General features: G+C 48.6%; 1 protein-coding gene and 1 pseudogene across 1 annotated transcript in view; one reads left to right on the forward strand and one right to left on the reverse strand.

Moving 5' to 3' along the window:
* SLIT1 (slit guidance ligand 1) overlaps nt 1-24,650 on the reverse strand; it is a 200,288-nt gene that overhangs the window by 48,887 nt on the left and 126,751 nt on the right. The window contains exons 5-13 of the mRNA XM_066240548.1: nt 16,316-16,387; nt 15,216-15,287; nt 14,599-14,670; nt 13,919-14,082; nt 10,022-10,169; nt 9,491-9,562; nt 8,868-8,939; nt 6,911-6,982; nt 5,321-5,464 (exon numbers count right to left, since the gene is read on the reverse strand). Of these exons, the coding sequence (XP_066096645.1) occupies nt 5,321-5,464; nt 6,911-6,982; nt 8,868-8,939; nt 9,491-9,562; nt 10,022-10,169; nt 13,919-14,082; nt 14,599-14,670; nt 15,216-15,287; nt 16,316-16,387 (888 nt within the window). The remainder of the gene's footprint in view (nt 1-5,320; nt 5,465-6,910; nt 6,983-8,867; nt 8,940-9,490; nt 9,563-10,021; nt 10,170-13,918; nt 14,083-14,598; nt 14,671-15,215; nt 15,288-16,315; nt 16,388-24,650) is intronic.
* LOC136310668 (urotensin-2 receptor-like) lies at nt 23,607-24,638 on the forward strand (annotated as a pseudogene).

Below are 24,650 nucleotides of genomic sequence, written 5' to 3' on the forward strand. Positions count from 1 at the left end.
ATAGTGTCTGGCCTCTGCCTGAACTAATTGCTGCCCTTTATCACAATCTGGGTAGAAAACTCTCTAAAAGCAACTTAATTATGTTGCTTAGGCATGTTCAAGGGGTACAGACTAGAAGATATCCTTTTTAAGAGCAGGCTATTGGTACTAAAACCAACTTATAAAATTTGAACCACCCACAGAGGCAAATAACCTCCAAACAAACTTAAGAATTTGACATAAATTAGAATTTTTAACAAAATTCAAAATTTGCCAAGGGCATGGAGCTGGAGAAAGGAAAATGCTCAGGAGGAAAAAAAAATGTCTGGGAATAATTAATCGTAGTAAAAGTGCACCCAGAAATGTGCTGCACGTGTGCCCAGTTCACAGTTATATCCGTGAACATTTCTGACAGTGGAAAGTGGAGAGGAAGGTGGAGTCTCAGTATCTTCAAACACACACGAAGAAGTAACAACTAGCCTGACCAGGCAGTGGCACAGTGGATGGAGCGTCGGACTGGGATGCGGAAGACCCAGGTTCGAGACCCTGAGGTCACCAGCTTGAGCAAGGGCTCATCTGGTTTGAGCAAAGCTCACTAGCTTGAGCCCAACGTCGCTGGCTCAAGCTAGGGGTTACTCGGTCTGCTGGAGGCCCGCGGTCAAGGCACATAAAAAAAAAAAAAAAAAGAAGTTACAACTAAACTAAGTGGAACAATGAGTTGATGCTTGATGCTTCTCTCTCTCTTTCTCTCTCTCTCTCTCTCTCTCTCAAACTCATGGAAACATTAGGAAAAAAAAGTTACAACTAAACATCTTTGGAGCCAGATGCTCAAACTCAATAGTCAAATTGAACCCACAGTGAGAGACCACTTCATATCCACTAGGATAGCGATGACAACAAGACAGTGTGTTAGCAAAAAGGTAGAGAAACTGAATTTTCATAATACATTGCTGGTGGGAATGTAAATGGGTGCGGCCACTTCGAAAAACAGAGGCAGTTGCTTAAAAAGTTAAACATAAATATCCCACGTGACCCAGAAATACCAACAGAAATGAAAACGTGTCCACACAAAGATTTGTAAGTGAATATTCTAGCAGCATTATTCATAATAGGTATCCAAATGTCCATCAACTAGAATGGATAAACAAAATGGGGTCAATACATACAATGGGAAATTATTTGGCAATAGAAAGAAACCAGGTAACAATACACGCTGCAATAGGATACGGACAAACCACAAAAACATTTTGCCAAGCAAAAGAAATCAGTCACAAAAGATGATATATCGTATGAGCCCATTTTATGAAATGTCCAGAAAAGGCAAATTTATAGAGACAGAAATAGATTAGTGGTTGCCTGGCAAAGGGCTGGAAATAGGAATTGACTGTAATTGGACACAAGGGATTTGGGAGAGTGATGGAAATGTTCTAAAATTGGAATTGTGATGATAGTTGAACCATTGCAAATTGGCTAAAAATCAATTGAATTGTGCAGTTTGAACAGGTAATTGATTACCTGGTATGCAAGTTATACCTTATTAAGCTGTTCAAAAACATTTTTTTTAATATCTTGGAGCAAGTAAAACTGCAGCAAATCAATACTGTGGCACAAGGTACTCAGCCACAGATCTTGGAGCGATAGGCGGATGAAGCAGGGTGGTTTGCTGAGTTTAAATCCACTCAGGTCTGACATGAGACTCAGCCCAGGGGTTTAACCATCCGAGGCTGAAGGAGGAACATTTGGCTGCACCTTGGATTATCTGTGTTTCTTTTATTCTTGTTTCAAGCTGTACTTCAGTTGTGAATAAATTATTGTTGTTCATGAAAGTTGTTCTGTTTTACAGCCTTAAATAATGAGGTCTATTCTCATGACTGCGGGGAAAGGTAACCACTTCCTCAGTGACATTGAAGAGAAGCCTGGGACCAAATCAGTGCTTCTATTGAGATGTCAGAGTATCTAGGGATGTTGTGTGACCTTTGATAAGTCACATAATCTACCTCTCTGCTTCAGTTTCCTTGTAAGGGAAGTCAGAAATGATAGCAACGAATTCCACAGGCCATTGTATATATTAAGAAAGTACACATAGAGTCTGACCAGACGGTGGCGCAGTGAATAGAGTGTCGGACTGGGACACAGAGGACCCAAGTTCGAGACCCCGAAGTTGCCAGCTTGAGCGTGGGCTTATCTGGTTTGAGCAAAGCTCACCAGCTTGAGCCCAAGGTCGCTGGCTCGAGCAAGGGATCACTCGGTCTGCTGTAGCCCCCGCCCCGGTCAAGGTATATATGAGAAAGCAATCAATGAACAACTAAGGAGCCGCAACGAAGAATTGATGTTTCTCATCTCTCTCCCTTCTTGTCTGTCTGTCCTTCTCTCTGACTCTCTCTGTCTCTGTCACCACACACACAAAAAAAGTACACATAGAGAACAGGGGACTGGTACCTAGCACAGGCACAATAAACAACAGTGACTGCTGTTATCAGTATTACTATTATTAGTTATTATATGTTATATATTACATGAGATGAGATATATAATATAATTTATCACATATATCTCGCCTATGGGAAGCCTTCTTATTTTAACATTCTGTTCCAGCTTTGTGCCCACTATTGTCCTAGGGCAAAGGCCAAGGTCTCAGGTATGCTGTCTGGAGGGCAGAGGCATGCTCTGAAACCCAGCCAGGTAAATGGACACAGAGACCATCATCTGTTTGATTTATTCACTCTCCTCCCACCTTGAGAGGGAGACAGCTCCCCAAGTGCCCCTCGGCACCATCTCCCAACCCACACTTTCCTGTGTGTGGGGTCCTGGCCTTGAAATCTTTTTGGTGTGTTCCTCTTGAACATTCCGCCAGCTGCATAAAGTAATTTGCCTTGCCTGTGTCTGCCTGTAACCTCCAATCTCACATACTTGGCAAGACTTCCCGTGCTGTGCCATCTTCCTCTCCCTGGCTATGACAAAATTAATTAGCAGGAGTGGGCTACAGGCAAGTTCGTGGGCTTTAATGAGTTTGTCTTTGTGGCTGACACCGCTGCCGATGTGCAGGGTCCCCAGGGAGCGGGAGCTGCACCTATCCCAGCATTCCGTGCAGATAATTCTCCAAAGGAAGGCACTGCCTAGCAAGTAAACAATGTGGCAGGGATGGCAATGACAACAATGGCTATAACAATATTAATAATAAACGCCCACTAAGCACACATCATCGGACCCATAGGTCGACACATCGAGTCAAATGATAGGGCCCAGAATTAAAGATGTAGAATGAAAAACACCACATAAATGCCTAAGCTTAACCAAATGATAGATTACGAGAAATTTCCTGTACAGAAGCATTCCAGATAAAACATGAGGACTCTTTTTAAAAGCATAACCACAACCACATTAGCAAATGAAGAAAGAATGCCAGGAATCAAATATCACCATTTCAGGATCCCTAATGAAAGAATGAATTGGTCCAGGCATTCAGATCAATGGCTGTGTTAATTACAAAAAAAGAAAAAAAAAAGAAAAGAAACAACTAGACATTATGTGCCTCTTGATGGAAGTGCACGGTCCAACTTATGAAGCAATCTTGCCAAAAGAAGAAAAAAAAAATCAGGGCCCTGGCCGGTTGGCTCAGCGGTAGAGCGTCGGCCTGGCTTGCGGGGGACCCGGGTTCAATTCCCAGCCAGGGCACATAGGAGAAGCGCCCATTTGCTTCTCCACCCCCCCCCCTTCCTCTCTGTCTCTCTCTTCCCCTCCCACAGCCAAGGCTCCATTGGAGCAAAGATGGTCCGGGCACTGGGGATGGCTCCTTGGCCTCTGCCCCAGGCGCTAGAGTGGCTCTGGTTGCAACAGAGCGACCCCTCGGAGGGGCAGAGCATCGCCCCCTGGTGGGCAGAGCGTCGCCCCTGGTGGGCGTGCCGGGTGGATCCCAGTTGGGCGCATGCGGGAGTCTGTCTGACTGTCTCTCCCCGTTTCCAGCTTCAGAAAAATACAAAAAAAAAAAGAAAAGAAAAGAAAAAAAGAAAAAAAATCAGAACCTGCCCAAGCTCCTAGATGTAGGACATCTGCCTTTCTGTCTGCAGGATAGAGACAGGACAGAGGAGTATGTGAAACTACAGCATGGGGAATACAATCAAGAAAGTCCACACTGGAGAAGGAAAAAGGAGATGGAAAGGTCACTTCTACATTAAAAACAATTTATGTGATACATCAAGCAATATCAGCCAATTGTATTTGCAATACACAGACCTAATTTAAATCCTGAGCCAAACAAATTACTTTCAAAAATTTACATGTATGAGACACTGAGTCAAAGCTGGGTGATGAGTACTAGAGGGTCACCGTACTACTTCTAATATGCTTACAACATTCTATAATAAAAAATTAAAATGTATTCCTAAAGCTATTGCTCTCTGATTTATAATCATCATTGCCATTACTAGATTTCAGCTGGCTTAAGACATTATCAATTGCAAGATGTACTATTATTTTATGTATCATCAAAAAAGAACAAAATGCTGTAAATTAAATGAGAAGCTGTCGATGATAAAATACATTCCAATTTCACAGCTGCTGATGTGGAAATAGCATGTGTCTTAGAATCAATAGACATTATTATTTTTTTAATATAAATTTTTTAAGTGTCTTTTTTTTTAATTTTTAGAGAGGAGAGAGAGTGAGAGAGAGAGAGAGAGAGAGAAGGGGAAGGGAGGAGCAGGAAGCATCAACTCCCATATGTGCCTTGACAAGTCAAGCCCAGGGTTTTGAACCGGCGACCTCAGTGTTTCCAGGTCAACGCTTTATCCAATTATTATTATTATTAACTGTAGCCAACTTTTCCGACCTGGGCCGGTTCACCCCTCCTTAGGCAACCTGGTGGTCCCCTGTTCCCGGGAGGTCACCATATTGATGCCGAACTTAGTGCAGACACCCGATCGGCACAGCGCACTACAACCTAGAACTCCTGGGCTCAAGCGATCCTCCCGCCTCAGCCTCCCGAGTAGCTGGGACTACAGGCGCGGGCCACCACGCCTGGCTGTAGCCAACTTTTAAGAAGCATTTACAATAAGCTAAGCTCTGTGCAAACATCCTTTTTAATCTCATAACAACCCCATAAAGAAGACAATATCCTCATTTTATCTTCAATATCCTCTGAGGCCCAGAGAAGCAAATTAACTTGCCCAGGGTCACACAGCCAATATGAGGCATAGCTGGGACTTCTAACCCAGGGCCTGTGCTCTTTTCTCTAGAAGAAACCATTCCTGGCGAGCAAAAGGTACAGGGCAAGACAGGAGGCTGTTACCTCCCCCTAAGTCCACCTGCTAGGGCGGAGGGGAGGAGGGCAGAGGGCACTCACAGGGTCTGGATGGCCCGCAGGGAGGTGAAGGTGCCCTTGGCGAGACTCTGGATCTTGTTGTCATACAGGGAGAGAAGTGAGAGGTTCTGTAGGTCTTGGAAGGCATCAGGTCGGATGCAGTTGATCTTGTTGGCATTCAAGAGCCTGTAGGCAGAGGCAGAGCCAGGTGGTGAGGGCAGGGTAGAGACACAGCATCAGACTCATCGACATGCCCTGGGCACCTTCGCAGGTGCCGAGCAGGCACAGGAGATCTGGCCCTCTGGGTGTCCACTCCATGCAGAAGAGTCAAGAACCCTGACTGCCTTCTCCGTGCACAGGGACGGGCTTAGCCACCCTTCTTCTCTCTCTCAAAGAACTGCTAGAGGTGCCCCATGGCATTCTCATAAATCAGAACGCACAGTGGCAAAGTCACGTCCCAAAGGCATTTGGGAGGCTTCTCCTTCTTCCTCGAGTTCTGCTGGGTTCCCTAGGCAGCTGAGATGGAGCACTTGGGTTCCGTGCCTCTTGTGTCCTGAGAGAGAACACTTGCCTGAACTCTCCTGGTTCAAGGAGGCTGAGCTGGCCTGAGTATTCCCCTGCAGGGCATCTCCCACCCCAGCCATGCTGACCTCCTTAGCCATGCGCCTCTGGCATCCAGCGATCAGCTCTTAGTCGCCTCTCCCTCCCTCTCTGGCCTCTGCAGAGCCCCAGAGCCTCTCACAGCCCTACTGCGTCTGCCATTCTCCAAGCTCCTTGCCTCAAGTGAGCCCCACACTCCGAAGAGGTCATAAAGACCACTCTGAAAGGCCAGAGGAATACAGGGGGTCCTCGGGTTACAACAGTCTCGACATACGTTTTGAGTTTACGACGCTTACTGTCATAAAAACAAAAAAATTGAGACATGAGTGTTTCCGCTTAGGCCATTAGCGTCATACTTACGAACCATGTGGGCGAACTAGTTTGGTTGTGCATGGTGGAAGAATATGCAGTACAGTCAGTGTACAGTGCAGTATACTTATGGCCTCTTCCTTTTTCTGTGGCTTAGTTGTGTTTTTACGTTCTAGATCAGTGGTAGTCAACCTGGTCCCTACCGCCCACTAGTGGGCATTCCAGCTTTCACGGTGGGCGGTAGTGGAGCAACCAAAGTATAAATAAAAAGATAGATTTAACTATAGCAAGTTGTTTTATAAAGATTTATTCTGCCAAACTTAGCGAAAATCCGACATAAAGTACTTGGTAAGTAATTATTATTATATGCTTTAACTTGCTGTAACTCTGCTTTATAAATTTTATAAAGTAAAGTTACTTCCCTACTTTATAAATCACCAAGACTGTGGAACTGGTGGTCGGCAGTTAGAAAATGTTACTACTAACAGAGATACAAAAGTTGGCAGTAGGTATAAAAAGGTTGACTACCCCTGTTCTAGATGATGATTTTACAACTCTGTTAGAATAGGTAAGTGACTTAGGCTAGTAGGGTATGTTTTGACCTACACCAAAATTCAGGTTACGTCACTGTCACAGGAACAGAACTGTGTTGTAACCCAAGGACCCCCTTTTCTGGCTCCCTCCCAGTGTCCCGCCCAAGCACACCGTCAGATGGATTCTTACAGGAGCTGTAGGGTGTACAGGCCTCCAAACACACCCCGAGGGAGGTCTGTGATCTTGTTCCCATAGAGGACCCTGGAGAAAATACAGCAGAAAGGGAGAGTCAGAGGACAGCCCGCCAGACTGGGCACCACTACTAAGCCACTGTAGCAGTGTAGGTTTAACAAGTGGCCAGCAGATGGCAGTAAAGTGGTTAAGAAAGAGTCGCCTGTTCTTAGTTTGCACAAAAGTACCCTATGGGCTTCTGGTAGCCCTCACCCCCATTACTGTGGGCACAGTGCTTACTCCCTACCCTCACACATGGATTCCACAAAACCTGGAAAGGGGACCCTTCAGGGAACCTCATGGGAAGTTAACTTGATCTGGGACTCAAAAGGAGACTGTTGAAAGAAGTGTGGCTTGAGTGGAGGAAACAAATGGAACAGAAGCTTGAATTTCACCCATCCAGCACCAAGAAGCCTCTAAGACATGATCAAGTTCTTACTTGGAAAGGTCCCTGATCTGTTGTGTGGAGAATGGAGTAGAGGGGACAGGAGTTGATACAGGGATTCAAGGTCAGGGCCGTCCAAAGTGGGCACTGTCGACGAGATCTATTTGCATGACCTCAGCACAAATGCTCCCATTTGACAGAAGATGGCTGTGACAAGGTACCCATGAGCCACAGAAACCCACGTAGAGGGGTTACTGCCACTACCAGTCGAGAAGGAGAGTCATTCACTTCTCAGAAAAAGAACCCTGCATTTTGGCAGCCCACCTCCAAGATCCAACCTCAGCCAGTGACAGTGACCCATCACCAGGCAGTTACACACAGCCGTGTAAGCTGTGCACTGCACAGCCTAAGCAGTGCCATTCACAAAAGTCCACCAGCTCAGACCCGACTCCAAGAGAAGAGGGTGATCTGGCCGCCTTCCGCAGCCATCAACGGGGAGTTCCATCCCTTTCCCCGTCCCTGGACCCTAGGCTACGTGAGGCGTGCTCCAGTGCTGCGGAGGGACCAGAGAAAACACTATTCCCAAGAGTAACAAAAGGCCCCTGCCAACGAGGAGCTCGTCTGACTGCAGAGCACCCAGAGTGCACCCTCTGTATAGACAAAGTGCCGTGGGACCTCAGAGTGAGGGGCTGGGTGAACACGGGAGTGGGGTGTCAAGCAAGGGTTCTTGGAAAGAGACATGGGAGTAACATTTCCAAGATTAATTATTTTGGTGTTGCTGAATTTAATTTTTATTTTTCTGAGATAAGTTTTTAATTTTTTTAATGTCTATTTTATTGATTTTAGGGAGAGAGAACGAGAGATAAGAATATCAATCTCTTCCTGTATGTGCCCTGATCAGGGACCAAACTGGCAACCTCTGTGCTTCGGGACGATGCTCTCACCAACCGGCTCATCCGGCCAGGGCCTGAGATGAGTTTCTGATGCTGTACGATGCTTTGTGTATTGACAGACCACCTACCCGCCCAGGTAAACCCTTGAGAAAGGGAAATGTGGAGACAAGTGAAGACCACTGTTTTTACACCACCCACCACAATTTGGGATCAGAGCATGTTTGGGATGAAAGATACATGTGTGGCAGATGTCACGACTGAAGCTGGTGGTTGCTGCCATTGTGGGCGAGTTGGTGAAGGCGTGGGAGCATGGGGTGCTGGCCTCCTCAACATGGCCCAACATGAAAGCCGGGCTGGGTCAGATGACTGTCGCAAGGAATCCTGGGAAAATCCTCACCGTGGTGGGGAGAACATCACAGTTGCCAGGGCAACAGCTCTCCTAGCTTTCCCATGCACTCAGTCCTTCATTCTCTCCTCCCCTCCCAGATGTAGAGGGTCCACCAGCGAGGAAGGGGGTGCTGGGCATAGCAACCCTGAACTTTGCTCTCCCTCCAGCACCCACCCGAGGGCCTGGGGCCCTGCTGGCCTCCTTGGAGACACCCTGGGCCCCTGCAGGAGCCTTGGTGCTACTACTCACAGCGAGTTCAGGGAGCGAAGGCCCTGGAAGGCATCGGGCGCGATCTCTGCGATCTGGTTGTTGCTCAGGTCTCTGCACAGTGAGCAGGAGAGAGGGTGGCTGAACCCCTCAGCGGCCACCAAGCCCTGCCTGGCCACCTCTACATCCCAGAGGGCAGGGCTTCTTTGAAATAGAAAAGTGAGGGGCCCGTTGTCCCATCCATCAGAAAAACCCATGGCTACTCTCTCCCCCTGCAGTCTGAGGGTCGTGCGTGGGCAGAACACTCCAGCTTTGGTTTGTATGACCAGGCTTTCCCCCGCCTCCCAGCTGTCCCTTACATCCCCGTGTATGTCTAGAGTGGCTCCTGTTGGTGCCCAAGCTGACATGACAGGATGACAGTTCTGGTCACGTGCCAGACTCGGGCTCAACGTTCAGGCCTCAGAACAACCCTGCAAGGAGGTCACACCACTGTCATCTCCACGTCGCAGAGGAGCCAGCTAAGGGGCAGGAACACCAGGCAGTGGCTGGTCCAGGCCCTCTCCGTCGTCAGAGGCAGAGTCAGGGCCAGCCCGGCGCTATGGCTGCCAGTCCAAGGCTGTCCTCTTGCCCAGGCCAACTCTGAGGAAGCAGCGGGAGGCACTCACATCCTCCGCAGTTTTCTGTAGGGAGAGAAGGCTCCAGGGGGGATGGACTTGATTCCGTTGAGCTCCAAGCGGCTGCAGACAGAGAACACAGAGGGGGGACCCAGGTCACCCAGTCTGGCCTGTTGCTTGCTGGGCTCACCCAGCCAAACCAGGCCCTTTGTCTCCCTGCCCTGATTCCACCCACTGTCTGGAGTGGGTGGACTGTCTCAGGCAGAGAAAGGAGGCTGCTGTGATGTGAGCTGGCATGGCTGAAAGGGGCCCACGAATGATGCCGAGACAAAGAAACCAATTCTCGCAGACTCACCCAGCTGGGCTGGGCAGATGGACCACAGAGAACACCCTTTCTCAGCCCTCCAGAGTTGCCCAGCCCTGAGCAGAGAGCTCAGCTGGCTAAAGCAAACTGACTTCTTCATTCTTACTGAAGGGCCTCGGGGCAAGCCCTGGGGTAGTCCCTGTCCAGCTTTTCACTGGACGCAGAGCCTGGCCTGGTCCCAGGGACCGTGCCCCGCGCCTTTCCCGCCCTGTACTCACATCTCCGTCATGGTCTCGGGCAGGTTGGCGGGGATGGCGGTGAGGCCTTTGCCACGACAGTCCACAATGCCGTTGCTGCAGGTACACATGGCTGGGCAGGAGCCGGAAGAGAGGGTGCAAGAGGGCACGTGCCCTGCCTCCCCCTGGCCTGCAGAAACAGTGGGCTGTGACCTCAGGTGCCCCATGTCAGCACCTCCCTCTGGAGACAGACTGATGTGTAAGGATGGGACACATGGTGTTTCTCTGAATGAGGGGGAACCAGCGATTGTCAAGAGCTCCGATGTCACTCTACAGGCACTTGGCACGTAGAGGTGCTTGTTAGATGTTTGCTAAACTTGAATCTGAACCTAATGCGCTGCATGAAAGTATGATTTACATGCTAAAAGATTCTAGCCTAAGTTCTGAAGCTACGGATTCTCATCCAAGTCACTCAGCACTTTCGAGCCTAAGTCTCCTTGTCCGTCACTGAAGGACGACAAGGACCAGGTTCGCTTAGCTCTTCCTCCGGGCCACACGCTGCGATAGGTGTTGTACATGCAGTACTTCCCTTAGTCCTGCTTCTCACCCTAGCAGGAGCATGATATTATTGTGGCCATTCTACAGGTAAGAAAACAGAGCCCTTGATATTAATTAATCTGTGGAAAATAGATGTCCACAGCTGATAGGCGCAGAAACCAGGATGAAGCCCCGTGTCTGATAAATTACTGTAACTGAAGGGTAAGTTATATAGCATGTACTGTCTTAAGCGTACAGCGGACTGATTTCTAATTCTGGATACACAAAATTGTCCCCCAAACATGGAACATTTCTATCACTCAAGAAAGCTCATCTTCCCCTTCCCCAAGGTAACCATTATTCTGAGATCTAGCACCAAAGATTTGTTCTGCTTATTGGTGGACTTCACATAAACAAAATCAGACACCAGGTTCTCGTGTCTGGCTTCTTTTGCTCAATAGAAAATCTTTGAGATTCATCCATGTTGCGTGTGTATCAGTGGTTTGTTCTTTTTATTTTTTTATTCATTTTAGAGAGGAGGAGGGAGAGACAGAGAGAGAGAAGGGGGGAGGAGCTGGAAGCATCAACTCCCATATGTGCCTTAACCAGGCAAGCCCAGGGTTTTGAACCGGCAACCTCAGCATTTCCAGGTCGACGCTTTATCCACTGCGCCACCACAGGTCAGGCCTGTTCTTTTTTAACTCTAACTGGTATTCTATTGTGTAGAGAAGTCATAATAAGCTAGTCCACGCTCTTGTTGGTGGACATCTGGGTTGTCTCCAGCTCTGTGCTGTTATGAAGAAAGCTGCCACCTGACCAGACGGTGGTGCAGCGGATAGAGCGTTGGACTGGGACTGGGATGCGGAGGACCCAGGTTCGAGACCCTGGGGTCGCCAGCTTGAGCGCCGGCTCATCTGGCTTGAGCAAAGCTCACCAGCTTGGACCCAAGTCACTGGCTCAAGCAAGGGGTTACTTGGTCTGCTGAAAGCCCACAGTCAAGGCACATATGAGAAAGCAATCAATGAACAATTAAGGTGTCGCAATGAAAAACTGATGATTGATGCTTCTCATCTCTCTGTTCTTGTCTTTCTGTCCCTATCTCTGACTCTGTCTCTGTAAAAAAAAAAAAAAAGAAAAGATAGAAAAGAAAAGAAAAGAAAGCTGCCTTGGACATATATTTCTAGCCGAGTGTTTGCGAGCACGTGCATATACCCCGCAGTGGACAGTGGGCTTGCAGGGTCACGAGTAGACATACGTCGGGCTTTCGTAGATTCTGTTTAACAGATGTGTGAAGTGGCCCAGACAATCTACACTCCCACCAGTGCTTTAGCCTCTACCAGGGGTCCCCAAACTTTTTACACAGGGGGCCAGTTCACTGTCCCTCAGACCGTTGGAGGACCGCCACATACAATGCTCCTCTCACTGACCACCAATGAAAGAGGTGCCCCTTCCGGAAGTGTGGCAGGGGGCTGGATAAATGGCCTCAGGGGGCCGCATGCAGCCCTCGGGCCGTAGTTTGGGGATGCCTGCTCTAATCCTTTCCTTGGCTCCCCTCAAAGGGTAGGCGCCAAGATCAAAGAAGACAAAGTTACAAGGACTTCTGACAAATTTTGCAAGTGCTCTTCTCAGACGAGGGCTTGCCAGGGTGAACAGACTGCAGAGGAGAAAATAAATGCCTTAATAGAGAAACTAAGGTATTCTAAATGCGAAAAAGGTTTCATTTCAAGATAAGAATCACCCGAGTGAATAAGCCGTTCCTCTTCCTACAACCTGTGCAGCTGCAGAGACTCAGGGGCCGGCGTGGACCTTGGCGCTCCTCACACAGTACATGCCCATGTGTGCACACACGCCTCACACCCCCACACCCCACACACACGCCCATGTGTGCACACACGCCCCACACCCCCACATCCCACACACCTACCCCCTGCCCAGGCACCCTCACACTCACACAGACACGCTCACACCCTCACGTAGCCTGTACACACACATGCACACACAGCAGCCCTGAGCACAGCAGTGTTCGGAGCAGTCCCGGGTGCAGCCAGCGATGGCGGAGGGAGCCTCAAGGTGAGGAGGAAGCCGAGCCCAGGAGACGCTTTTTCCTCAGCTTTGCGTGGTTGGCAGGCTCCGAGTCCACAGGCTTGGGAGCCATGGGCAGCCTATTCCTCTGCTGTGAGTCTGAGAGCCACTCATTCACTCAGCAAGCATTCTCAGAGCATCTCTCTCTGCCAAGCACAGGCAGAGGGCTGGGGCTACGGCCAGAAACCACGGCCTGTGTATTCCACATGCTAGTGGAGCTTACAGTCTATCAGGGACCAGAGAAGGCTCCCCGAGCTCTGCGGGGTGAGGAGGAGTCAGCAGGCAACAGGTGGGGAAAGGGTACTAACAGGTGCAGCCTGCGAGAAGATCGGGGTGGCAGGCGCCTGCTCCGGGAAGGGCAGAGCGAGCCCAGCCCAGCGGGGACTCATGGGGTGCAAAGGCCTAGGCGCTGCGGGGGAGGCTGAGGTGGCCCTGGCCCGGCCTTACGGAGCTTGAGGACAGTGTGGACTCTCTCAGAAGCAGGGGTCACCAGTGAATACGGAGCAGCAGTAATTTGCCCAGACTTGTGGGTCCTTTTAGGTCTTTCTGGCTGCACTATGGACATTGACGGAGCCAGAAAGAAAGTGGGGTGGGCAGTCAGGAGGCTCTCACAGGACCCCAGGTGGAAGAAGGGGGGCACAGACTACTCTGGAGTCCACCTCATCTCAAGCTGAAGCTAGATGGGCCAATTCAATGGCTTTTCAAGGTAGCAGGGGTGAGGCAAGCACAGAAGGGAAGAGGGAGTAACAGGAAGGGGTGGGATGGGAGGGGACTGGTGAGGGCTAGGAGGCAGTAATAAGAAAAGAGAAAGGGGATGGGACAGAAGGGGACAATGGGGAAGAAAGCAATGGGGCAGAGGAAGAGAACATGAGTCAGGGCAGGAGGGACAAAGGAGTGAAAGCAAGAAGGAAGGGGAGGTAGGTGATGGGTGGGGACAGGAGACAATGGATTGACAGGAGGAAAGATGGGTGGACAAAGGAAGTAACAGATCAAGACAGGTGTGATGGGTAAAGAAGGGAGGTGATGAGTAGGGACAGGAGGCGATGGATAGGGACAGAAGATAATGGGTAAGGACAGGAGATGATGGGTGGTCCAGGAGATGATGGATAAGGACAGGAGGTGAAGGGCGGGGGAAGGAGGTGATGGCAGCAAGGACAGGGGGTGACGGAGACAGACAGGCCGGAGGTAATCGGTGGGCTAGATGTTACCATGTGGTGGTGACAGGAAGTAATGGCAGGGAATAAGATGGGGGGTGGCAGCGGGAGGCAGTAATAGGCAGTCAAGATGGGCAGTCAAGAGCCCCAATGGGCCTGCACCCACCTGAGCAGCTGAACTCGCTCTTCTGGACCTCGGCCACGTTGAGGCCGCGCAGGCCGGCGGGGCCCGAGCACTGGGTGAAGAGCCCGATGGTCGGCCGCTGCCTCAGCCACTGCGAGAGCCAGGCCAGGTGGCAGTCGCAGAACAGGTGGTTGGAGTGCAGGCGGCTGCAGGGGGACAGGGTCGCTCACAACCCCCCTGAGCCTCCAGACCCCAGCCGAAGAGCGGGAACCCCCCCACCCAGGAGAGGCCGAGCCCAGGGCTGCTCTGGGACCCAAGCACAGTCTCTGCGCAGTCGGCCCTCAGCTCCGACTTGGGGACTTTCCGCAGCAGCAGAGAAGTCCCCAGCAGCTGCCCCTTCCCGCCCAGGGTGCGTGGGGTGCCCCCAAGGCTGGATTTTGCCCTGCTGCTATCGATCACCTGCCTGAACTCATGCAGACCCCCTGTCCCAAATCATGTAACTCATTTTGAAACTCAAAAAGAAATCATTTGTTTTCCAAGAAAAAAATCAAATAGAAATGACATTCAACATCCTTTCATTTCAGATGACCTCCCCTGATTCCAACTCCAATCAGCCCATCCGGGCTGGCCGGGGGTGTGGAGAAGGAGCTCCCCGCCCCCCGCCTGTGGAAGCCCCCGTCCCTTTCCCACGGCCCTGGCACCAGCCACCAGGGCCGACTCACAAGGTCCGTAGCTTGGGCATGTGGTTGAAGCTGGACACAGGGATGGTTGTGATGTTGTTGTTGTTCAGGGTCCTGTTGGGGAAACCAGTCAGTTAGTGTCTCTCCAGCAGAAAGTGATGGGGGGGGGGAGCAGAGCTTCTCTCTGACAAAGGGACAGACCCTCCTGTTGTGTCCCCTGGTCCACCCTCGAGCTGGACCGGCGCTGGGCTGGACCCAGGGGCTCTGCCCCGCAGGAGACACGAGCCGCCCTCGGGGAACACCCTGAGCTGAGGCACCGTACACTCTGAGTCTGGCAGGACAGAAGGAGCAGGGAGAGGAACAGCTTGGGCTGGCTTACAGAAAGGGTGGGGCTTAGACAAGTCAGTCACAGCTCAGAAATTCCCGGAAGACACAGCCATGGCCCCGGGGGTCATCACAAGCAGGATAACCTGGGCCACACTGCTGGAGGCACGATGACTTCGTGAACCTGAACGTGAGTCTAGGAGGGCCTGCAACCCGCCTCCCAAGCCTCCTGCCTCCTGTGCCACAGCAGGGCCCCCAGCTCTAGCCCCCCAGGCTCGGCACCTGCCTTAGCTGGACCCTCTCTGAGCCTCGGCTTCCCTTCCCGTGTTACTTACAGCACCTCCAGCCCCCGAAGAGCCCGGAAGGCCCCCTCCTCAATGCAGCTGATCTGGTTCTTGTCCAGCTGCCTGTGAAGCAAAGAAAGAGCACAGAGAGGAGGGCACGCTGCTGAGCAGGAGTGTCCACACGTTTTCATCGACCCTTCCATTTAGAGAGACCTTACCTCATCATCTGTTCAGTACCAATGTGTCAATCCAAGCAGGAAATAACGAGAGCTTAAATTATTCCTTACTTCAGTTAAAACAATAAATTATAAAAGTTTTACTACATTCCTTTTACATAGCCTTGCATATCTCCTGAGGAGCCGGCCCCCTGCCCCATTTTGGAGACCACCTCGGGGGTACTGGCAGCTGAAAAACGAGCCCATCACAGCAGCGATGGCAGCCGGGCTGAGACAGATGTCAGCCTCGGTGCCAAGCCAGAGCGACTAGCTGCGGCTCCCTGGGCACCTCCGTCACAGAACACACTAGATCTGGGCTCCTTGGGAAAGAATGTACCGATCAATTATGGATGTCTGTTGGGCAAGGGGGTTCGGGGTTGGGGTCAGGGAGTGACAAGCATGCCAGTCATTTGCCTTCCCACTACAGTCAGACCTCCTGGGGGAGGTGGTAAGCCTGGAGCAGAAAAAATTGAATAAGAATAAACTATTACATTTAAATTACACTTGACAAAGCACATTGCCTATCTCATTGAAACCTCAGAATAAGCCTGTGAAGTGTGATATCCTCATTTTATAGAACAATATACTGAGGCTCAGTGAAGAGAACTGACTTACAGTAGCTTATACAGTAAGTGAGTCAAGCCCAGCTCTCCCAGTCCACCGCAGGGCAAGAGCACAGAGATAGACATTCAAACAGACCGAGACCATCACCCCAGCAGCCCACAGTTCGGGACGCAGTTCATGATATCCGGGTCCTCAAACGCTGCCTGTTTCCTCAGACTCCAGAAGACCATGCTGGCACCAGCCCCCGCAGAGCCCAGAGCCCAGCTTCTTAGCTCCCTGGAACCCAGGGCTTGGGGAGATCCACAAGGATACTGCCAGGGGCGGCCCTGCAGCCCCCAACCCCATCCCTTTCCATCCCAGGTCTGTACTCACAAATTTTTGAGGTCTGTAGCTCCACGAAAAGCCTTCCTAGGGATGGCCTGGATGGTGTTCTCACTCAGGTCCCTGTGAAGATCAAGCCAAAGGAAGAAAAACACTGGTCAGAAGAGATTTCTCCAGAGGGCCCTGATGAGTCAGGGAGGTCAGGTGAGCTGGACAGCAGGACCAGTCACAGCTGCATCTGAGGACCCGTGACAATGCCTGGCACACCAAGACCCTGAATGAATGTGTGGTAAGTTGCCAAAGAACTGTAGAACTTAGTATTGGCAACGCCATTTTAAAGAGGAGCAGTCAGGTTTCTTGCCCCCTCCTTTTTTTAGAGAATGGAGAGAGAAGGATGTGGGAGCTTCCTGGCTTACAAGGACGACTGGGTCATGTAGTTTAACTATAGTCCTCTGAGAGAATAAAGGTTATCTGAAGAACTTCCTTTCCCTTTCAATGAGACAATATTTACATATCCTACACTGATTTTAGACTTTTTTTTAAAGACTTTATTCAATTTCTCAGAAAGGAGAGAGAATGAGAGAGAGAAAGAGAGAGAGAGAGAAAGGGAGGAAGGGAGAGAGAAGGGGGAGGAGCAGGAAGCATCAACTCCCATATGTGCCTTGACCAGGTAAGCCCAGGGTTTCGAACCAGCGACCTCAGTGTTTCAGGTTGACGCTTTATCCCACTGCGCCACCACAGGTCAGGCCCTACACTGATTTTAACTCTTCCTCCCTTCCTGGAATCCTGAGAGTAACATATACCTAGACAAAGGAATGGGAGGTAGACACTAAAAGATTTGTGATTGTCTTTGATATGTAAAATGACATCACTATTATGTTACCTTGTAAGTTTTAATATGTAGGAATGTTTTTTATAGATCCTATAGACCAGTGGTCTCCAACCCCCAGGCCGCGTACCGGTACCAGTCCATGGGCCATTTGGTACCAGTCCACAGAGAAAGAATAAATAACTTACATTATTTCTGTTTTATTTATATGTAAGTCTGAAAAATGTTTTATTTTTAAAAAATGACCAGATTCTCTCTGTTACATCTGTCTAAGACTCACTCTTGATGCTTGTCTCAGTCACGTGATACATTTATCCATCCCACCCTAAAGGCCGGTCCGTAAAAATATTTTCTGACATTAAACCGGTCCGTGGCCCAAAAAAGGTTGAGGATCACTGCTATAGACGAATGTTATAAGCTTTTTAATAATTAATTATTGTATCATGCTCCTCCTCCTTTCCCCCCAACCTATATGTGATCAAGTCTATATAACTAGCTACAAGACTATTTTTGGGACACACAATTTGGGTTAGCAGGACTCCCCATGTAAGTCATATGCAGCCAGCTTATTAATAAATCTAAAAATTCTTCTGTCTCCTGCCTTGGTGTCTCTACATAAACCCGCGGAATTAAGGTATGCTACTTTATAACATTTGGGGGCTCGTCCAGGATACCGGTGTTCTGTGTCACTGGGTAGAGACACCTGGACCAGCTGGCCTCTCCAGAGGGTTGCCTGACCCTGCTGGATCTCGAGAAGGGGCGCCCCCTGAGACATTCCAGGGCTCTCGTTTTCCTGTGGGGTTCGGACAACTCTTTGGCAGACATCCCCCGGTCCCCAAATTCAACGATCCAGCAGAGAAATCGAGGAGTGTAAAATTCTGACCTCTGGAGGTAGATAAAGCAAATCTTTTGCTTGACTGAATTCTAGCTTTTCTGTTTGTGACTAGTCGATTTGGAACTACTGCATGAGGATCGGATGCAATCTAACTCACGCAATGGGCTCTCCAAGACTGAGACGTCGATGGAGAGTTTGAGTCCTGCCTCAGGCTTTTCTGGGTCACATTTATTTGTGCTCTCAGGAAAAGACATCAGTGGGGACATTTGTTTGTGCTCTAGGAAGACATTAGTGGGGACTGAGTTAATCAGTCCTGCCTCGGACTTCCAGGGACACCTTTGTGCTGTCTGTCCATGTCGAGATCTCATTCTTTGCTTTTATTGTTTCTGTCTAAAACCCCTGAGTGATTGGTGTGTGAGTGGGGATCTCTGGTGCCTGAGCCTAACTAAGCTCCTGTGAGGGACGCGGCCAGGCGAGCACCTGAGAGGCCCCTGATGGGGAACCCCTTCCTTTGTCTGTTGAACTGTGTGCCTAAAAGTCAAGTGTAAATGTAAATAGTAAATTGTCTGTTTTGTAAGTTCTCTTTGTCAGGAAAAACTCTGGTGTAATTTCAATTGGAAATTTTTGGCTTAAAACCAGAGGGCAAAAGTGAATAAAAATTCGTAAACTTCATATGGTTTAGCGGCTGTCCACCGGAGCCCGCAAAGTATAAAACTAGCAAAATTTATAGAAGTATTAAAAATTCTTCAATGGTAAATTGTCTGTACTGTAGATCTTCTTTGTCTGAAAAATTTCTCGTGACATTTCATGGTATGGGCCTCTTTCCCCAGACCCACTAAATCTCTTTTCTTGGATCCAAGACCTCTGGCTTCAGGGCACTCTGTCTGACTTCTACCCTGAAGCAACTGTCCTCTTCTGCTGATTCCTGCTTCTGCTCTTGTGTGATGATTGACATCTCTATAGTCAAACATCCTTTATTCTGATTGCTAGTTATTATCTGTCTTATCTTTCTTGCCTTTTTATTGGTGTGCAGATTCCTATATTTTCCTGGACAGTTTCAATTTTGTAGATCAGTGCCCCAGACATTACATATGGGAGGAGAGGGCTGAGGAATGCGCTCTGGGAAATGTTTCTTCAGCCTCTGGGGGCGAAGGCTGGCAAGTGAGCGGTTTGAGTGAGAGGAGATCGAGAGGCAGGGCTGGGACATGCTGTGTGTGGAGCAGTGGGGAAAGGGTGCTAGAATAAGGTGGCGGGGACGACTAAGGGTGGGGTGACTGGAGGAAGTATATATTCAGATATCCATCTACTGACCAAAAGAAGTTTTACCCATTTGGAAGATATGGGGTAGGAATAGTATTTAAAAGATTAGAACTTTTCTTTAGAAGAATCTTAGAGAAAGAAAAGGGAACAGGGGGCTTTCTGTGCTCACTTATGCTCCAAGGAGCGGTGCCAGGTGGTGACTCCTGCACAGCTCCCAGCACCTGCTCCCCCTCGGACACCTGGAATCCCAGGCACCCTGACTGATTCCCTTATATTGACTTAACAGTGTAAAGCACTCTGGGTCAAAAAGAGGGTTAGCATCTCTTTGCCAGCTGAGTAGTTACCAAATAGTGAGTGCATTTTTACCATTCCTTATTTTTCTCAGTAAATCAGTGGTTCATTGGGATAGTAGTTTACAATCCTCTTATTGAAAATTGTACTAAATTTTTACTAATGATAAGGCATATAGAATTGTATAGTTTGCCAAATACAAAGACTTCCTTTTTGTAACAAGGATCTGTTGTTGTGTGTGTGTGTGTGGGGGGAATATATATAAATAAGGTCTACCGGAAAGTTCTGTCCATTTCTATCGCAACAAGTTTCGACACATAAGCACATGTTTATTTGGTGCATGTGTGCCTCTCTATTTTTATCACTTAATGTATACATACTGACGTAGCAAATTAACTAAAACAAAGTTGATTCACGTTAGTCTTATGTGTGAAGCCATAGTGTACCCATGGCTACTGATAAAGTTCATTTACGTCACTGTAATTTTTACAAATTTCAACAAGGAAGAAATGCTACAGAAGCACGTCTGTCGCATCCACCATATTCCCCGGACTTAGCACCCTCCGACTATCACTTGTTTTTGTCCTTACAAAATTTTTTGAAGGGCAAAAAATTCAAAAATGAAGAAGATATCAAACAAGCACTGGTTCAACTTTTCACATCAAAAGATAAAACATTTTTCAAAAATGGGATATACAAATTGCCCTCGCACTGGCAAGAAATCATTAATAATAATGGCAATTATATTATTTAATAAAGTTATTGACTGTAAAAAAATTTGTATTTTGTTTTATTCCGAAACGGACAGAACTTTCTGGTAGACCTTATATATATTTTTTTCTATGTTAGAAATGTGTATGTTATTTCAAAAGTCTTTTGTTGCCTGACCAGGCGGTGGTGCAGTGGATAGGGCATTGGACTGGGATGCAAAGGACCCAGGTTCAAGACCCCAAGGTCGCCAGCTTGAGCGCGGGCTCATCTGGTTTGAGCAAAGCTCACCAGCTTAGACCCAAGATCACTGGCTCGAGCAAGGGGTTACTTGGCCTGCTGCTGCCCCACGGTCAAGGCACATATGAGAAAGCAATCAATGAACAACTAAAGTGTTGCAACGAAAAACTAATGATTGATGCTTCTCATCTCTCTCCGTTCCTATCTGTCTGTCCCTATCTATCCCTCTCTATGACAATCTCTGTCACTGTAAAAAAAAAAAGTCTTTTGTTAATTCTCCTTTTTATTTGCTGTTTTATAGCCCTGTGATGTTTAAATCTTGGTTTAAATATTAGGAAATATATAATAATTATTAATGTAATGGTTATTAATGATATCTTTTTATATAGTGTATAAATGTTCAGCTTATTATCATTTTTGAAGCAGTATTGTTCAATGTTAGGTCACCAAACCCAGAATGACAAATATTACTATTGATTGGCTTCACAGTAGAATTCTCAACATAATAGGTGGAAAGGAGAAAATAGAAAAGAGATGACTAATTGTGGTAGTAGGAAACATTTAAGTTCTGAACCCAGATGGAAAGGGCTAAAGGATGTGAACAGAAATCTGCTTCTCTTGAGCTTTTAGACATTATCTGTTAGGGAGCATAAAATTATAGCATAAATAAGGTATGTTTTCTTGGAATATAAAAGGAATTTGCAAGTAAGTAGAATATAAGATTTATTTTATGTAATATTGGTCATTTCAGTTGGTGCTTTTAACTAAATCTTTAGAATTTGAGGTATAAATGTAATAGGAAATAGTTTAAATCTTTTCTTCCCAAGTGACCTATAGAATTAGAAAGCTCAGAACCCCCTTTCTCGGGAAGCCTCGAGCCCTAACAGGACTGTTAGAATCTGCACTGTACATACGCTGCCCACTTAGGACAACCAAGACCACCTCAAGAAAATGTTTCTGGTTGCCTGCCTTAAAGTGGGATTCTAGCACCCAAGCAAGTGAGGAAATTTTGGACACTTTCCATCAGTTTCTGTTAGCCAGGATCAGAGAAGATACTAAGGCAGTCAACTTAGCCTTTACATAGCAATCAGCTCTAGAAATTAGAGAAAAAAAATGTATTATAAGTTTATAAAAAAAATAGCATCATCAGCTGCTAAAAAAAATAAATAAATCAAACTAAGCAATTCAGAAGGGACATTGCTCCTCCCTCACTCACATAACTCTGTTTGGCCCCTAAGATGGCTGGTTAGCCAAAGACGGGTAAGATTCCTGAAGGCAGGAATAACCTAAGACAGGCACAGTCAAAGAGAGGCCATCAGGAGAATTAACAAAGGTGAGGCTCAAACCCTCACCCCAACAATGCAGGAGACTGCTCCCCTGAAATAGTGGCCATCATCCACTGTCCAGAGCACCAAAAGAGGGAGAGTCCCTAGAAACTCAAGAAAAACCAAGCAGTTGATGATACTACCAATAAGGTAGCCCTAAAACCAGTGGGGTTTTTAGGAAATTTTAGTAACTTTACAAGAACCCTTGTTGCCAAAGGTTTATTCGCAACCAATTAGAAAAAGATTTTGCCAGCAGGAAAGGAATAATTAAGAATAAGAAATAACTAGAAAAGCCAGACTTAGAATCCATTGCAGAAGGCATAATGTCCGAGTGTTTAGTCCAGGGGTTCCCAAACTACGGCCTGGGGGCCGCATGCGGCCCCCTGAGGCCATTTATCCGGCCCCCGCCACACTTCCGGAAGGGGCACCTCTTTCATTGGTGGTCAGTGAGAGGAGCATAGTTCCCATTGAAATATTGGTCAGTTTGTTGATTTAAATTTACTTGTTCTTTATTTTAAATATTGTATTTGTTCCTGTTTTGTTTTGTTTTTTCTTTAAAATAAGATGTGCAGCCTGACCAGGTGGTGGTGCAGTGGATAGAGCGTCAGACTAGGATGCAGAAGACCCAGGTTTGAGACCCTGAGGTTGCCAGCTTGAGCGTGGGTTTGAGCAAAAATTCACCAGTTTGGACCCAAGGTCACTGGCTCAAGCAAGGGGTCACTCGGTCTGCTGAAGGCCCGCGGTCAAGGCATGTATGAGAAAGCAATCAATGAACAACTAAGGTGTCGCAATGCGCAACGAAAAAACTAATGATTGATGCTTCTCATCTCTCCGTTCCTGTCTGTCTGTCCCTGTCTATCCCTCACTCTGACTCTCTCTCTGTCTCTGTAAAAAAATAAAATAAAAATAAATAAAAATAATTAATTAAAATAAGATGTGCAGTGTGCATGGGGATTTGTTCATAGTTTTTTTATAGTCGGGCCCTCCAACAGTCTGAGGGACAGTGAACTGGCCCCCTGTGTAAAAAGTTTGGGGACCCCTGGTTTAGTCTGTGCCCAAATAAATACTAAGCAAAGTAAAGAATTTATAAAGAGAAACAGGGAGAGAGGAACTTTCCCAGGTGAATATTTAGAAATAGATTTTACTTAAGTAATTGACAAGTAGGTAGAAGCTTTTCCTACTAGAAATGAGAGTGCAATAACAGTTGTTAAGAAATTGCTATATGAAATTATTCCCAGATTTAGCTTGCCCATTAATATTGGGTCTAATAATGGGCCTGCATTTGTATCGAAGATCTCACATCTAGTAGAAAAGGCACTCAATATTAATTGGAAATTAATTGGAAATTATATTGTGCCTACAGGCCACAAAGTTCAGGGCAGGTAGAACGCATGAATTGAATCGTAAAGGAAACTTTAACCAAATTTGTTTTTAAAAACCTGTGAAAAGTGGCCCTCCTCAGGGCAAGGTGCACCCCCTCTCGCCCCTCCAGCGCCGACAGCACTGCCTTCCCTTCGATCCTGTCTTCCCTTCAATCAGCGCAAGCTCCTCCTGGCGTGCCCCTCAGCACCCCATTTCCTGACACCTACTCCCCAGGTTATTAATATCTGGCGTGGGCGTGGGGCCTCGGCACATTCCTAACTGGCGGCTGGGTGAGCGGCGGCGACGACCAGGACCCGGTCGTACAGAGCTCGGCCCTCTTTTGTTCGCTCAGTACAGAGCAAGGCAAAGCTTTGGCAGAAGCGCGGTCGCGGCAGCTTGACCTGCTGCGTGGTGACCAAGGACAAGCTTGTCACCCACAGATGTCCCTGTCACAGCACACCCCAGCCTCAAGTCCAGCGTGAGGCAGCAGAGATGGCCCTGAGCCCAGAGCCTGCAAGCAGGTCCCCTGTGCCAGCTATGAGAGTCAGCCCTGTGCCCAAACCGTCCAGCCGCCCCAACGCACCAACGCATCCCTCAACAGCTCGTGGGCCAGCCTGACGGAACCCAGCTCCCTGGAGGACCTGGTGGTCACAGGTGCCGTTGGAGCAGTGCTCTTGGTCATGGGCGTGGGGAGTGTGGCAGGCAAAGTGTACACACACGCTGGTAGTCGTGTGCCGCTTCCTGCGAACCTCAGGAACTTCTTGACTATGCATGCCAGCATCTTCACCCTGACTGTCACCAGCAGTGAGGGCTATGCCGCAGTGCTGAGGCCGCTGGACTCCGCACAGCGCTCCCAGGGCTACCGCAAGGTCCTGGCGCTTGGCACGTGGCTGCTGCCGCCGCTGCTGGTGCCGCCCATGACGCTGGCTATCCGGAACACAAGAGCCTCTGCCTGCCAGCCTGAGGCCAGAGCACCCACCGTGCCTACCTGACACTGCTCTTTGGGACCAGCACTGTGGGGCCTGGCATGGTCATCGGGCAGCTCTCCATGCAGCAGGCCTCCTTCCCACAGATGTGGCGGCTATCCACCCCCAGAGTGCTGCACCTCATCCTGGACATTGTGCTGCTCTTCTGGGCATGCTTCATGCCCTTCTGGAAATGTCAGCTGCTGGCCCAGTAGCTTGGTGCCCAGCCGCTCACACCCCGCAGCTCACGCATCGTCAACTACCTGACCACTTGCCTCACCTACAGCAACAGCTGCATCAACCCCTTTCTCTACACTCTGCTCACCAAGAACTACCGTGACTCCAGCCGGCGCTCCCCCCACGGCAGGAGTGCCAGGGGGCCCGTGGGCACCCGAGACTTCTGGTAGTGTTCTGCCGCTCCCAGCATGCCTTTGGCCGCTTGCTGTCCTCCAGCAGCCAGCAGGTCACTGAGAGCATCAGCCTGTCCCAGGAGGCCCCTGGGGGGTCTGTCCTTGAGTGTCCCATTATCCGGGTGGGTGCTGGTGTGAGGTGGCCATAACTGGAGTCTTGC

The sequence above is a fragment of the Saccopteryx bilineata genome, chromosome 7 (genome assembly GCF_036850765.1).
Source record: "Saccopteryx bilineata isolate mSacBil1 chromosome 7, mSacBil1_pri_phased_curated, whole genome shotgun sequence".
Lineage (NCBI taxonomy): Eukaryota > Metazoa > Chordata > Mammalia > Chiroptera > Emballonuridae > Saccopteryx > Saccopteryx bilineata.